Raw genomic sequence first — 16,306 nt, 5'->3', positions numbered from 1 at the left:
ACTGAGGGAGCGTAGCACTGTCAGAGGGGCAGTACTGAGGGACTGCTGCACTGTCGGAGGGGCAGTACTGAGGGAGCGCTGCACTGTCAGAGGAGCAGTACTGAGGGAGCGCAGCACTGTCGGAGGGGCAGTACTGAGGGAGCGCTGCAGTGTCGGAGGGGTAGTACTGAGGAAGCACTGCACTTTCGGAGGGGCAGTACTGAGGAAGCACTGCACTGTCGGAGGGGCAGTACTGAGGGAGCTCTGCACTGTCGGAGGGGCAGTACTGAGGGAGCTCTGCACTGTCGGAGGGGCAGTACTGAGGAAGCGCTGCACTGTCGGAGGGGCAGTACTGAGGGGGAGCCGCACTGTCCAAGGGGCAGTACTGAGGGAGCGCTGCACTGTCGGAGGGGCAGTACTGAGGGAGCGCCGCACTGTCGGAGGGGCAGGGCAGTACTGAGGGACCGCCGCACTGTCGGAGGGGCAGTACTGAGGGAGCGCTGCACTGTCGGAGGGTCAGTACTGTGGGAGCGCTGCACTGTCGGGGGGGCAGTACTGAGGGAGCGCTGCACTGTCGGAGATGCAGTACTGAGGGCGCACTGCAATGTCAGAGGGGCAGTACTGAGGGAGCACTGCACTGTCTGTGAGGCAGTATTGAGGGAGCACTGCACTGTTGGAGGGGTAGTACTGAGGGGCCAGCAGACAGTGCCAGGGCCCCTACAGGATCAGTACAGCTTCCAGGAGACAGTGTCTGGCCCCAGTTGGAGAAGTACAGCCACCAGCTGGGCCCTAGCATATGCAGTACAAATACCAGCAGACAGTGCCTTGGTTCCAGCAGGAACAGTACAGATACCAGTAGACCATGTCTGAGCCCAGCAGGTGAAGTATATATACCATCAGACAGTGCCTGGGCCCAGCAGGCACAGTACAGATACCAGCAGACAGTGCCTGGGCCCAGCAGGCACAGTACAGATACCAGCAGACAGTGCCTGGGCCCAGCAGGCACAGTACAGATACCAGTAGATCATGTCTGAGCCTAGCAGGTGAAGTATATATACCATCATACAGTGATAGGGTCCGGCAGCAACAGTAAAGATACCAGCAGACCGTGCCTGGGCCCAACAGGCTCAGTACAGATACCAGCAGACAGTGCCTGGGCCCAGCAGGCACAGTACAGATACCAGTAGATCATGTCTGAGCCTAGCAGGTGAAGTATATATACCATCATACAGTGATAGGGTCCAGCAGCCACAGTAAAGATACCAGCAGGCAGTGCCTGGGCCCAGCAGGCTCAGGACAGATACCAGCAGACAGTGCCTGGGGCCAGCAGGCACAGTACAGATACCAGCAGACCGTGCCTGGGCCCAACAGGCTCAGTACAGATACCAGCAGACAGTGCCTGGGATCAGCAGGCACTGTACAGGGACCAGCAGACTGTGGCTGAGTTCCAGTAGGAGCAATACAGCTGTTAAAGGGAAGTGTGTGGGAATGCATTTGAACAATGGAGTGGACAAGGCTCGAAGAGCTGTTGGAATCGATACCTCAGGAGGGTCTGTCATTGCTCCCTGACACACTCACCAGCGCTGCAACACTCTCCAATCCCAGAGACACCCAGCTCAGCACCAGGCCCAGCATGGCCAGCACAGTGACCCTGTACGGAACAGAGAAAGGCAGGCTTCACATCGAGGGGAAACAACAGAGATGGACATTAAAAACCCGGGCATGAGCGAGCGAGAGACAGAGACAGAAAGAGACACAGGCAGAGACACAGACGGACAGAGACAGAGACAGACGGAGATATACAGAGACATAGAGAGATACACAGACAGACAGACAGGGGGACAGAGGCAAAGGGAGACAGAGGGACAGACAGAGGAACAGAGGGATAGAAAGGCAATAACAGACAAAGGGACAGAGGCACAGAGGGACAAAAAGGCAGAGACTGAAAGACAGAGATATACAGATAGCAAGCCAGAGATACAGACAGAGAGAGCGAGAGAGAGACAGACAAACAGAGACACAGACAGAGACAGAGAAACAGGCAGACAGAGAACAGACAGAGACAATCAGACAGAGACAGACAGAGAAAGAGAGTCAGAATGATTATAGTAATCTGGGATGTTATGATTAAGGTTATCCACCAGGTGGTGCTGTAGCCAATGCTGCTGCTAAGGTCAGGGGTTGCTTCCTGTTAAGGTCAGGGGTTAGCTTCCTGCTAAGGTCAGCAAAGGTGCAATGCCTGGAAGCAGGCCTGCCTGGTTGTCTCGCAGTCGTTCAATAAAGCACTCGTATTAATCCTCATACCTCGCCTCTTCGAGTTCCTTGTCTCACTACATGGATTTATCACATTTGGCGACGAGGTAAAACAGGACCCTGAATAAGAGAAGTCTGCCAGGATGTTTAAACAACAAAATCACGAGCTGCAGTTAGCTACCAGTTGGAAGAGAGCATGGCTGCCACGGTAGGAACGGTTTCCGCTTTTGATATTCAAGCACAAACTTGGGAGGAATACTGTGAAGTGTCTGTAATGTATGTACCTTTAAGGGGAGAACTACTTTTTACAGCTCCTGTATACTGTAGTACCGGCAGTGACCACACCTGTATATAAACCCTGAGTAGGGATCTGTACTTTTAGTTTTAGAGCAACCCTCATCCAGTAAACACCTGTTGATTGTTCCTCTGCAGTCTCTGTCGATTATTTGAAGTACACACTACCTAAAGATACCCATATTTAACAGTGTTGGGTTATTTTTTCGAAGCAAATGAAATAAATGATGCCGGAAAAAGGAAAGCCATTCTGCTTAGTTCAGTGGGAAGCCAAACCTACAGTTTGATGAGGAATCTGCTCAGTCCTGAAAAGCCTGGAGACAAATCATTTGTTGAATTAGTGGCCGTGCTAAAAGAACATTTCAACCCTAAGCCTAGTGAGATTGTACAGTGGTTCAAGTTTAATTCAAGGAACAGGAAAGAGGAAGAGAGTGTAATGGACTATGTAGCGGTGTTACGTAAATTGGCACAAGATTGCAATTATGGGAACAACCTGAAGGAAATGCTGAGAGATAGGCTAGTTTGCGGAATAATGGATGACCAAATGCAGCACAGATTATTATCCGAGACTGGGCTTACTTATGAAAAAGCATTGGAACTTGCTCAAGCCATAGAGACAGCGAACCGAGATGTACAAGAAATACAGGGTTCAGACAGGGCTAATGCTACGCAAGTTGCAGGTCAGGTTGTTGTGCAGAAGTTGAACATGCGTCAGAAACCACAACGTGAGCATGTGAAGGCATGTTATAGATGCAAGGGCGATCACCTGGCGAGTGAATGCCAGTTTCTGGAGGAAAAGTGCTACAAGTGTGGGAAACAAGGACACATAAAACGAGCTTGCAGGGCGAAATCACCTGTGGAGGAATCCAAACCAAAAGGGGGAGGACAGCAAAACCAAGGGAGAGAAGTGAAAAAACATGGAGCACACCGCATCAGCGGGGAAGCTGAGGAAGAAGAGGACATGTTCATAATGTATAGCATGTTAGAGAACATTCCAAAAGTGGCTCCTATCACATTGCAACTGACAGTAAATGACTCTAAAGTGAACTTTGAAGTGGATACAGGGTGCGGCGTGACCATAATGAACAAGGCAGAGTACTCAAAATTGTGGAACCGTGCAAAAGTTCCAGAGTTAAAGCCTTGCTCCCTGCATCTTAAAACATATACAGGTGAACGAGTAGCGACATTAGGTACAGCTAAGGTAACTGTGCAACACAGGGACACAGTGGAACAGCTACCTGTAGTTATAGTATCGGGTACCGGACCAAACCTGTTAGGTCGGGGCTGGATAAAAGAACTTAAATTAGACTGGGGAGCAGTACATCAAATAGATGCGGGCAAACAGTTGACTTTGCAAGAAGTGTTGAGTGAACATGAGAATGTGTTCAAGGAGGAACTTGGCACATTTAATGGCCCCCCAGCTAAGATTTATGTAGACAAGGAGGCACCGCCAAGGTTTTTTAAACAACGACCTGTGCCTTATGCCACGAAGCCAAAGGTAGAGGCTGAGCTTGACCGTCTATTGAGAGAGAATATACTGGAGCCAGTGAAATGTTCAGAATGGGCAGCTCCCATAGTACCTGTTTTAAAACCGGACAATTCGGTAAGACTCTGTGGAGACTATAAATTGACAGTCAATCGGGTGTCCAAACTAGAGCAGTATCCTATTCCCAAAACAGAGGATCTCTTTGCAAACCTGGCTGGAGGAAAGAAATTCACAAAGTTGGATATGAGTCATGCCTACTTGCAGATTACACTGGATGACGAATCAAAGAAGTATGTCACCATAAATACACACAAGGGCTTGTTTACATATAACCGCTTACCGTTTGGTGTCTCATCTAGTCCAGCTACCTTCCCGAGGACAATCGAAGGTGTACTGCAAGGGATTCCACATGTTTCCATCTATCTGGATGACATTCTGGTGATGGGAAGAACCGACCAGGAGCATCTGAGCACTCTGAGAGAGGTACTACAGAGATTGGAGAGGGCAGGGTTCCCACTCAAGAGGAGTAAGTGCACTTTCCTGGGGAATGAGGCAGTGTTCCTGGGACACAGAGTGAACGCCACCGGGGTCCATCCACTCAAGGAGAAGGTACAAGCACTGCAGGACGCCCCTGCTCCTACAAATGTGGCTGAGTTAAAAGCTTACCTGGGACTGCTGAACTATTATAACAGGTTTTTACCAAACTTGTCAACTGTGTTAGCACCTCTTCACAAACTACTGCGCAAGGAGACACAGTGGCAGTGGGGAGAGGAGCAGGGGGTTTCATTTGAACAGTCCAAGAAACTGATGCTGTCGTCGGATGTGCTGGTTCGCTACAATGCAGAGAAAGACATCATTCTCTCTTGTGATGCTTCACCTTACGGGGTGGGGGCAGTTCTTTCACACTGCATGGAAGATGGAACTGAAAGACCAATAGGGTTTATGTCCCGAACTCTAACACCAGCGGAAAAAAACTATTCCCAGTTAGACAAAGAGGGGTTAGCAGTAATGTTTGGTTTACAGAGGCTTCACAAGTACATATATGGCAGGAAGTTCACCATATGCACCGATCATAAACCTCTTATCTCTCTTTTCAATGAAATGAAAGCAGTTCCACAGATTGTGTCACCCCGGATCCAGAGGTGGGCCGTGATGTTGAGGGCATATGAGTATGTCATCATCTACAAGGCGGGCAAGTACCATGGGAACGCAGATGCCTTGAGCCATCTTCCACTGCCAGGCACACCTATCCGTGCAGCTCCAGAGGACAGAGTGTTGATGTTGGAGGACACTGACACAGCACTTGTGACTGCAGAGCAAGTAAGAACATGGACAGGTAAAGATCCAGTACAGTCTAGAGTTCGAGAATATGTGGTGAGGGGATTGCCACAGCACCCAGAAGGGGTTGACTTCACACCCTACAGTGTCAGGAAAACAGAGCTGAGTGTGCAGGATGGTTGCGTGTTGTGGGGAGCACGAGTGATTATTCCACAGCCAGCACGACAGTCTATCCTAGAGCAACTACATCAGTATCATCCTGGGGTCTCGCGTATGAAAGCCTTGGCTAGGAGTTACTTGTGGTGGCCAAAGCTAGATGAGGAGATAGAAAATCTAGTCAAGACATGCAGCACTTGTCAGGAACACTGGAAGGCACCAGCAGCGGCTCCTCTCCACCCCTGGGAGTGGCCAGATAAACCATGGAGAAGATTGCACTTAGATTATGCGGGTCCATTCATGGGGAAGATGTTCCTCATAATCATTGATGCACATTCCAAATGGATGGATGTTTATCCTGTAAATTCTGCTTCCTCCACTACTACTATAGACTGCCTGCGTCGGAGCTTCAGTAATCAAGGGCTACCGGAGATCGTGGTGAGTGACAATGCCACTTGTTTTGTGAGTACAGAGACAAAAGTGTTCTTGAGAAAAAATGGCATAGTGCAGGTGACCTCGGCCCCATATCATCCGTCCTCAAATGGACTTGCGGAGAGAGCCGTACAAACATTTAAGGAGATGATGAAAAAAAGTGCAGAAGGGAGTTTAGCAGCCAAAGTGTCACGGGTTCTGTTCAGCTACAGAATAACACCTCAATCCGCCACAGGACTCTCTCCTGCTGAGATGTTATTAGGTCATAGACTACGCTCCACTCTTGACCTTGTCCACCCAGACCTAAAAAGGAAAATGGAAAACAGACAAAACAAACAAAAAGAGAACCATGACAAAAGAACAAAGAGCCGAAGTTTTGGAGAAGGAGATGCGGTCCTTACCAGGAATTTCAGTTATGGACCCAAGTGGATTCCTGGCTTCATAGACTCAATGACTGGTCCCGTATCATACAAGGTCATGTTGGGTGATGGTAGGGTAGTACGCAGACATGTAGATCAGATACTTACCAGACAAGGGGAAATTGAAATGAAGGTTCTAGATGCAATGGCTGAGGACAGGGTTGCCCCCAATTATCCAAGTGCATCTGTGGTGCCACCACCAGGGACAGAGCCAATTCCACAGGAACCTATTCATCAAGAGGAAACCATCGTTGCAGAGTCAGATACTCCGAGCACTGCTCAGGAGCAGCTGGTGGCTTCACCACAAACAAGCAGGGACTTTACTGTCAGATGTTCACAAAGGACTCGCAAGCCACCGGAGAGATTGATACTGACCTGTTAGATTCATCAAGTATGGAACATGGTGAATGGAGACTTCTTATGTGACCCTTAGGAATGGTTGTTTGTTAAGAAATTCATACTGAAATCTTAAGGGGGGAGGGATATAGTAACCTGGGATGTTATGATTAAGGTTATCCACCAGGTGGTGCTGTAGCCAATGCTGCTGCTAAGGTCAGGCAGGGGTTGCTTCCTGTTAAGGTCAGGGGTTAGCTTCCTGCTAAGGTCAGCAAAGGTGCAATGCCTGGAAGCAGGCCTGCCTGGTTGTCTCGCAGTCGTTCAATAAAGCACTCGTATTAATCCTCATACCTCGCCTCTTCGAGTTCCTTGTCTCACTACATGGATTTATCACAATGATCGAACCAGACAGAGAGAGACAGAGCCAGAAAGAGGCAGATAGAGAGACAGAAACATACAGACAGACAGGGAGACAGACAGGCAAATAAAGGCAGACACAGACTGAGCCAAACACAGACTAATAGAGACAGACAGACAGCAAAGACAAAAAGATAAACAGAAACACAGACGAACACAGACAGAGACAGGCTGACAGAAAGAGACACAAAGAGAGAAAGTGACAGACAGAGATATACAGAAGCATAGACAGATACTCAGACAGAGATAGACAGGAGGACAGAGACAGAGACAGGCAGAAGGGCAGAGGGACAGAGAGAGACGGAGAGACAGAGAGAGACAGAGGCCAAATATGTAACAACATGTCACAACCTGAGGACTGTTTAAAAGTAAGACTGTTTAAAATTAATATTGAACGTACCAAATGAAGTAGAAAGACTGTTTAAAATTAATATTGTTTAAAAGTAATATTGTATGTACCCAACAAATGTCAAATCGATTGACACCTACAGAATGTTGGAAAACTGTACCTTTTTGCTATGTAAGCTTTGGCAATATGGTTCTCTGTAAACTTTCATGCCAATAAAGCATTTGAATTGGAATTGGAATTGGACTGACATAGAGATCGTGACAGACAGGCAGAGACAGGTACAGACAGAGAGAGACAGACAGACAGAGAGAGAGAAAGAGAGACAGACAGGCAGAGAGAGAGAGAGAGGGACAAACAGCAAGTTGTATTTATATAGCGCCTTTAACGTAGTCAAACGTCCCAAGGCACTGCACAGGAGTATATTAAGACAAAACATTTGACACCGAGCCACCTAAGGAGAAATGAGGGCAGGTGACCAAAAGCTTGGTCAAAGAGGTCGGTTTTAAGGAGCGTCTTAAAGAAGAAAGAGAGGTGGCGAGGCGGACAGGTTTAGGCAGGTAATTCCCGAGCTCAGGGCCGAGGCAGCAGAAGGCACGGCCACCAATGGTTGAGCGATTATAATCAGGGATGCTGAAGACGGCAGAATTTGAGCAGCGCAGATATCTCGGGAAGGGTTGAAGGAGATCTCTGGGATAGGGAGGGGCGAGGCCATGGAGGGATTTGAAAACAAGGATGAGAATTTTGAAATCGAGGCGTTTCTTAATGGGGAGTGTAGTGTATGTACCCGTCTACCTTTAAGAGAACTATTGTATGTAACCGTTCACCTTTAAGAGAACTATTTTAGGTGTGGCACTACTTTGTTTGGCTTCTGCATCCTGTAATACCGACGGTGACCACACCGGTATATAAGTGCTGTGTCAGGATTTATTGGGCAGATTCACCCTGACCTTCGAATAGTAAAGTCCTGTTTTAAGTTACTCTGGTAGTCTGTGTATTAATTAACTAAACAACCCACAGACTTTACAGTGGCGACGAGTCCGATCGTACCCTGCGGCAACAATACTTCCGAAGCAGTTAACGAGCGTCGAGAAGAGGCAACCGCCCTCGTCGTTCTGCTGGGAGAAAACTCGAGGCTGCAGAACTAGAAAGGAGGAAGAATTTAGAGACAAAGACTTCCATCAGCAACAGGCACTGACTGTCCCTTCTGCGACGGTGAGGAGTGAGCCGATCAGCACGAGAAGCAAGGCGGCCACGGTGACTGTGAGTAAGGGAAAGTAAAAAGAATAACCGGAGGATAAGGGCGGTGCACTCGACCATGGTTGAGGGGGAAAGGAGCCGGACAGAAGTCGGGTCCAGAGGCGCTGAGACTGGGGCAGCGTGGAGCAAGGAAGCCGCGGTACAGACAGGCTGGGGGACGCAACGGCGTCGTGAGACAGCTAGACCGCGACCGGTGAAAAAGGCCGGGCAGTGACCGAAGCCACGAAGCGCTGCGACCGGGAACGTAGGCGCGGGAAGAGATAAACTCAGCCGCAGCCGGGGAGGGAAGCACCGGACTGCGAGAGGGCTGGGAGGCGCGATTGGGAGCCGAGCGAGCGGGAGAGGCAGAGCCGACCAAGGGAGACTGAGCGAGAGCCAGTCCAGTGGCTGAAACTGTTCTCTGTCAACGGGGTGTACCCAGCGCCGGTAGAGCCGAGCGAGCGGGAGAGAGACAGAGCCCGAGCAAGGGAGACTGAGCGAGAGCCAGTCCAGCGGCTGAAACTGTTCTCCGTCAACGGGGTGTACCCAGCGCCGGTAGAGCCGAGCGAGCGAGAGAGAGACAGAGCCCGAGCAAGGGGAACTGAGCGAGAGCCAGCCCAGCGGCTGAAACTGTTCGCCGTCAACGGGGTGTACCCAGCGCCGGTTGCCCTGCCGAGAAAAGGGAAAGCACTGAAGCCGACGCGCAGGCTGTGAACCTGAAAGCCAGCGGCCGTCGCCCGTGGGGAAAGTGTACCCCTTCCGCCAGGGAAGAAACGCGGGAAGCCGCCATTAGGTGGGGAAGAAGACAGAAGCGGGAAACCGCCATTGAAGTGGGCGGGGAGAGAAGATAAGCGCGGGAAACCGCCATTTTCGCAGGAACCGCCATCTTGAAAAAAGAAAAATTTTAAAGAAATAATTCATGGTGTTTATCAGGAAGAGAGGAAGATGCCTAAGCGTGGTAACATCAACGATTTTAATTCCGAGGTAGAAGACTGGGCCACGTATGTGGAACGCATTGAGATCTATTGTGAGGCCAATAAAATAGAAGAAGATGACAAAGCTATAACCTTGCTAAACTCGATGGGCGCGAAGACATACGGGCTCTTGAAGCATCTACTATCACCAGCTAAACCGGCGGATCAGACTTTCGATGATATTGTGGCTGTTCTGAAGGATCACTTGAACCCCACACCGTTGATGTTGGTGGAACAAATCAAATTCTATGCGAGAACGCAACGGAAAGACGAAAGTAACGCAGAATACTTGGTCGAACTGCGTAGACTAGCGAAATACTGCCAGTTTGGAGGGAATCTGACAGAGGCATTGCGAGACAAGTTCGTGTGCGGATTGGCAAAGGAAGGAACGCAAAAGCGACTACTCGAAGAGAACGACCTTACACTTGACAGGGCTGTCCTTATTGCAGCATCGCAAGAAGGCGCAGCGAAGGGAACTGTGGAAATGCAGCTAAAGACAGTGGCACTCAGTGTGGATCAAATTACCTCGACAACAACAAAATGTTATCGTTGTGGGAAGACAACACACGACCAGAACCAATGCTGGTTTAAGAACCAGGAATGTAGGAAATGTGGCAAACTGGGTCACATAGCTAAGGTATGCCGGTCAGGGAAGAAGACCAACAACCAAAGGACCAACAACCAAAGGAAGCCATCACAGGAAAAGTACAACAAGGTACACAAGGTGGCTGAGAAGGGTTCAGACGAACAGAATTCGGACTCAGACCCAAACGGCCAGGAGCTGGGTAGTCTGAGAATTCACAATGTGAGTAAGGAAGCTGACCTACAAACTATCTGGGTCATGCTAAAAATAGCTGGAGTCCAAGTGAAAATGGAGTTGGACACTGGATCAGCTCTATCAGTCATAAATCGAAGGGATTACCACCAGCTATTCTCACATATACCCTTAAGAGATACCAAGTTCGTATTGCAGACATACACGGGGCATAAAGTATACCCCATGGGAAAGATAAGAGTCAAGGTGAGAGATAGGGGTAAAGAACACCCAAGAATGAATTTATACATACTACCTGAGGGAGGACCACCACTTCTAGGATGGGAGTGGATCAAGAAAATAGACATGGAATGGCACTATCTAAAAGCCATAATGAGTGAGGACTCGGTGCAGACAATCAGCTCAGATTCTGAATCGGATGACGATAAGACCAACCCAAATGTGAAAGACAAGGCTAAAATGGACTTGCCGACTAAGGTTGGAAAAACGAAGGCATGCAGAAAGGCTTATGCTCCAGAGAAGAACAAAGTTTCAGAACAGATCTCCACCGAACAACGACAACATAGTTTGACAGAGAATTCTGAGTCTGTTCAGTTTAAGGACATATCCATGACGGAAGAACACCGAGCTCGGACTCAACTTTATTTCAAATTACAACAACAATTAGAACAATTGAGTTACCGTCTCGAACAAGAGATGAAAACAATGAAAAAGTTCTATGACACCGAATGGGAGAATCTGGAAAGACAACAGAAGCAGCTAGCTCAAGCAGAGAGCGACCATAGAGCCATCATGACCAATCACCGATCACATCTCCCGTATGATGTTCAGGAGTTAGAATATTTGCAGAAAGAAGCAAATGAAGAGGAATCTTCAGGAAGCCAGGATTTTATTCCAGTTCTTCTCTACGACTCCTTACAAGCAGAGTGTGAGAAGTTGAAAGAACAGTATGAACAGGCCCAGGCTACAATCCTGGAAGGGGTTAACTCGGCAACCTCCGAAAAGCTAGTTTCAGTGGAAGCTGATGAGCAACTAAAGGTTGAACATGAGCAAGAAGTCCAAAGGCTGCAGGAAATTCTTGATGAGCTCAAGGCCAAGACAGACTCATCGGTAGAAGTTCCATCCATAGATGAGAAATTAGAGGTGAAAGACATGGCAGAACATGAAAGTCAAGATGTCCAAGAACTCATAAAAATATTGAAGGAAACCCAAGACAAATATGAGGCGGCAATGACCGAGGTTCAACAACTTGAAGAACAGATTCAACTGGGAATTCTTTCAGTGAAAGAAAAGGCAACTGTAAGAAACACAGAGACTGTAAGAATGGCCCCTGAACATGAGCTAGAGAGCATCAAGGCGCAATTTCTCCGAGCGCTTAAAGCCAAAGTACAAGAGGAAAAAAAGGTGAAAGCATTGGAGGAAAAGGTGGATGAAATGGAGAAGACTCTGATCCACAGGGTCCCCGTGGAAGAGTTAACGGTCAGCCAACTCCTTCATATGCTGAGAGACAAGGCTCTGCAATGGGAACCATTTGAACACGAGCTTCAATCTTCAAAGGGAAGGGGTTCGGAGCTTTCAAAAGTTTGGGGAATAGTTGAGGTTGCAACACAGATTTTACGGGGCTGCCGAAAGTACGCTGAATCACGTCAATGTGAACTACAGAATGTGGAAACAGCTGCTCCAGTAGAAGGATTGAATAGCCCGATCAATCAATCCCCGATGGAAGGGGAAGTATTGGAATCACAAATGAGGTCATTAGTGAAGGATTGGCAGGAAACCCAGGAAGAGCGGGATGAATATGAACGCATGAAGAAGTCTCTTCAGGAAAGATGTCTAGGGAGGGAACAACAGTCGGCTAACGTCCAGTTGGGTAAGGAGGAAGTAGCAGGCCCTCTCGCTAGACTAGCTCAGGACAACACCGAATATTACCATGACCTGTTGAGTGACACGGAATATTACGATGACTTGGTCTGCCCAGCTTGTGATGAAAACTCCCAAAGTGCAGAAATCAGGATGAAGCACTTAAAGTCTAAGGAACATAGGGAGATGGTGGCGCTACAGCTGGCAGCGGATAAGGGAGCCCCGAGAGTCTCCAAGAAGCAGAAAAGAAAAAGACGAAGCAGAAGACGATAACCATCTAAATCATTATCACTTCTATCAGATCATGCACGTGGGCCCTACGAAGGGGGCCAAATCAGTTGGAAAGTAGGAAAAATTACCAAGGCAGTCCAGCTGTTTGTAAAAGTCAGCACTGCTGGTTCAGCAGGACGGAAGTTCAAGCTGTTAAGCCAAGGGAAAAACTATTGGATGAGTCACGCTAGAAATGTGAACCGGCTACACCACAGAGATGTTGTTCGGACCGAGTCAAGACCAGAGACTGAATCTGTGAACTGTTCCCGCAGAGACTGAATCTGTGAACTGTTTCCCGCAGAGACTATATCTGTGAATTGTTTTACATGAAGTTGATTATATGTTATGTTTAATGGGGAATAAGTATGTTGTAAGCTAAAAAGGGAGGATTGTAGTGTATGTACCCGTCTACCTTTAAGAGAACTATTATATGGAACCGTTCACCTTTAAGAGAACTATTTTAGGTGTGGCACTACTTTGTTTGGTTTCTGTATACGGTAATACCGACGGTGACCACACCAGTATATAAGTGTTGTGCCAGGAGTTATTGGGCAGATTCGCCCTGACCTTCGAATAGTAAAGTCCTGTTTTAAGTTACTCTGGTAGTCTGTGTATTAATTAACTAAACAACTCACAGACTTTACAGGGAGCCAATGTAGGTCAGCGAGCACAGGGGGTGATGGGCGAACGGGACTTGGTGCGAGTTAGGGCACGGGAAGCCGAGTTTTGGCTGACCTCAAGTTTACGTAGAAAGAAAGACTTGCATTTATATAGCGCCTTTCATGACCACCGGACGTCTCAAAGTGCTTTACAGCCAATGAAGTACTTTTGAAGTCTAGTCACTGTTGTAATACATAGATACATAGATACATAGAAGATAGGAGCAGGAGTAGGCCATTCGGCCCTTCGTGCCTGCTCCGCCATTCGATGAGATCATGGCTGATCCTTTAATTCAGTATCCCGTCCCCGCCTTCTCTCCGTAACCCTTAACCCCTTTTGCCCGTAGAAATATATCTAATTCCCTCTTAAATATATTTAATGAGCTGGCGTACACTGCCCTCTGTGGCAATGAGTTCCACAGGTTCACCACTCTCTGAGTGAAGAAATTCCCCCTCATCTCTGTCCTAAATGGTTTAGCCCTTATCCTTAAATTATGTCCTCTAGTTCTGTTCTCACCCGCCAAGGGAAACATTCCTTCTGCATCCAGTCTGTCTAGACCTGTCAGAATTTTATACACTTCTATGAGGTCCCCTCTCAATCTTCTAAACTCCAGTGTGTACATCCCTAAACTACATAGTCTCTCCTATGGGAAACGTGGCAGCCAATTTGCGCACAGCAAGCTCCCACAAACAGCAATGTGAAAATGACCAGATGGTCTGTTTTTGTTACATAGGTTGAGGGAGAAATATTGGCCAGGACGCCGGGGATATATTCCCTGCTCTTCTTCGAAATACTGCCATGGGATCTTTTACACCCACCTGAGAGAGCAGACGGGGCCTCGGTTTAAAGTCTCATCTGAAAGACGGCACCTCCGACAGTGGAGCGCTCCCTCAGAACAGCACTGGAGTGTCAGCCTAGCTTTATGTGCTCGAGTCCCTGGAGTGGGACTTGAACCCACAACCTTCTGACTCAGAGGCGAGTGTGCTACCAACTGAACTGCAGCTGACACTGAGGGACAGAGAGAGGAGAGAGTGACTGACGGAGAGAGAGAGAGAGACAGAGAGAGAGAGAGAGATAGAGGGACAGAGAGAGAGAGAGAGACAGAGAGATAGATGGTCTGAGGGACTGAAGGACTGATAGGGCGCGACAGAGGGCCAGAGAGACTGAGGGAGACAGGGGCCAGAGGGACAATGAGACAGAGGGAACAAGGGACAGAGGGACAGATGGACGGAGGGACAGTGAGGACAGAGAGATAGAGGGACAGAGAGAGAGAGCGATAGTGGGACTGAGAGAGGGAGAGACACAGGGGTACAGTGAGACAGGGGTCAGAGGAACAGCCTCGCTCTCAGTGTCTCTCGGTCGCTCTCAGTGATTCTCTGTCTCTCTCAGTGCCTCTCTACCTCTCTCAGTGTGTCTCTGTCCCTCTCAGTGTCTCTCTGTCCCTCTCAGTGTCTCCCTGTCCCTCTCAGTGTCTCTCTCCCCCTCTCAGTGTCTCTCTGTCCCTCTCAGTGTCTCTACCTCTCAGTGTCTCACTGTCCCTCTCAGTGTCACTCTGTCCCTCTCAGTGTCTCTCTCTCCCCCTCTCAGTGTCACTCTGTCCCTCTCAGTGTCTCTCTCTCCCCCTCTCAGTGTCACTCTGTCCCTCTCAGTGTCTCTCTCTCCCCCTCTCAGTGTCTCCCTGTCCCTCAGTGTCTCTCTGTCCCTCTCAGAGTCTCTCTGTCCCTCTGAATGTCTCTCTCCCCCTCTCAGTGTCTCTCTGTCCATCTCAGTGTCTCTCCCTCTCAGTGTCTCTGTCCCTCTCAGTGTCTCTCTGTCCCTCAGTGTCTCTCGGTACCTCTCAGTGTCTCTCTGTCCCTCTCAGTGTCTCTGTCCCTCTCAGTGTCTCTCTGTCCCTCTCAGTGTCTCTCTGTCCCTCTCAGTGTCTCTGTCCCTCTCAGTGTCTCTCTCCCCCTCTCAGTGTCTCTCTGTCCCTCTCAATGTCTCTCTGTCCCGCTCAGTGTCTCTCTGTCCCTCTCAGTGTCTCTCTGTCCCTCAGTGTCTCTCTGTCCCTCTCAGTGTCTCTCCATCCCTCTCAGTGTCTCTCTGTCCCTCTCAGCATCTCTCTCCCCCTCTCAGTGTCTCTCTCCCCCTCTCAGTTTCTCTCTCTGTCCCTCTCAGTGTCTCTCTGTCCCTCTCAGTGTCTCCCTGTCCCTCTCAGTGTCTCTCTGTCCCTCTCAGTGTCTCTCTGTCCCTCTCAGTGTCTCTCTGTCCCTCTCAGTGTCTCTCTATCCCTCTCAGTGACGCTCTGCCCCTCTCAGTGTCTTTCTGTCCCTCTCAGTGTCTCTCTGTCCCTCTCAGTGTCTCTCACCCCCTCTCAGTGTCTCTCTCCCCCTCTCAGTGTCTCTCTCCCCCTCTCAGTGTCTCTCTGTCCCTCTCAGTGTCTCTCCCTCTCTCTCAGTGTCTCTCTGTCCCTCTCTGTCCCTCTCAGTGTCTCTCTGTCCCTCTCAGTGTCTCTCTGTCCCCCTCAGTGTCTCTCTGTCCCTCTCAGTGTCTCTCTCTCCCTCTCAGTGTCTCTCTGTCCCTCTCAGTGTCTCTCTATCCCTCTCAGTGTCTCTCTGTCCCTCTCAGTGTCTCTCTCCCCCTCTCAGTGTCTCTCTGTCCCGCTCAGTGTCTCTCTGTCCCTCTCAGTGTCTCTCTGTCCCTCTCAGTGTCTCTCTCTCCCTCTCAGTGTCTCTCTGTCCCTCTCAGTGTCTCTCTGTCCCTCTCAGTGTCTATCTGTCCCCCTCAGTGTCTCCCTGTCCCTCTCAGTGTCTCTCTCTCTCCCTCTCAGTGTCTCTCTGTCCCTCTCAGTGTCTCTCTGTCCCTCTCAGTGTCTCTCTCTGTCCATCTCAGTGTCTCTCTGTCCCTCTCAGTGTCTCCCTGTCCCTCTCAGTGTCTCTCTGTCCCTCTCAGTGTCTCTCTCTCCCTCTCAGTGTCTCTCTGTCCCTCTCAGTGTCTCTCTCTCCCTCTCAGTGTCTCTCTGTCCCTCTCAGTGTCTCTCTCTCCCTCTCAGTGTCTCTCTGTCCCTCTCAGTGTCTCTCTCCCTCTCAGTGTCTCTCTGTCCCTCTCAGTGTCTCTCTGTCCCCCTCAGTGTCTCTCTGTCCCTCTCAGTGT

General features: G+C 49.3%; 1 protein-coding gene across 1 annotated transcript in view; it reads right to left on the bottom strand.

The window, feature by feature from the left end:
* LOC147084972 (protein tweety homolog 1-like) overlaps positions 1 to 16,306 on the bottom strand; it is a 75,402-nt gene that overhangs the window by 30,854 nt on the left and 28,242 nt on the right. Inside the window, exon 6 of the mRNA XM_085979393.1 lies at positions 1,530 to 1,630. Within this exon, the coding sequence (XP_085835519.1) occupies positions 1,530 to 1,630 (101 nt within the window). The remainder of the gene's footprint in view (positions 1 to 1,529; positions 1,631 to 16,306) is intronic.

The sequence above is a fragment of the Somniosus microcephalus genome, unplaced genomic scaffold (assembly GCF_052327205.1).
Source record: "Somniosus microcephalus isolate GS21.2 unplaced genomic scaffold, FLI_Smic_1.0 unresolved_chr9, whole genome shotgun sequence".
NCBI classification, from domain to species: domain Eukaryota; kingdom Metazoa; phylum Chordata; class Chondrichthyes; order Squaliformes; family Somniosidae; genus Somniosus; species Somniosus microcephalus.
This window is presented reverse-complemented; position numbering and strand designations above follow the sequence as displayed.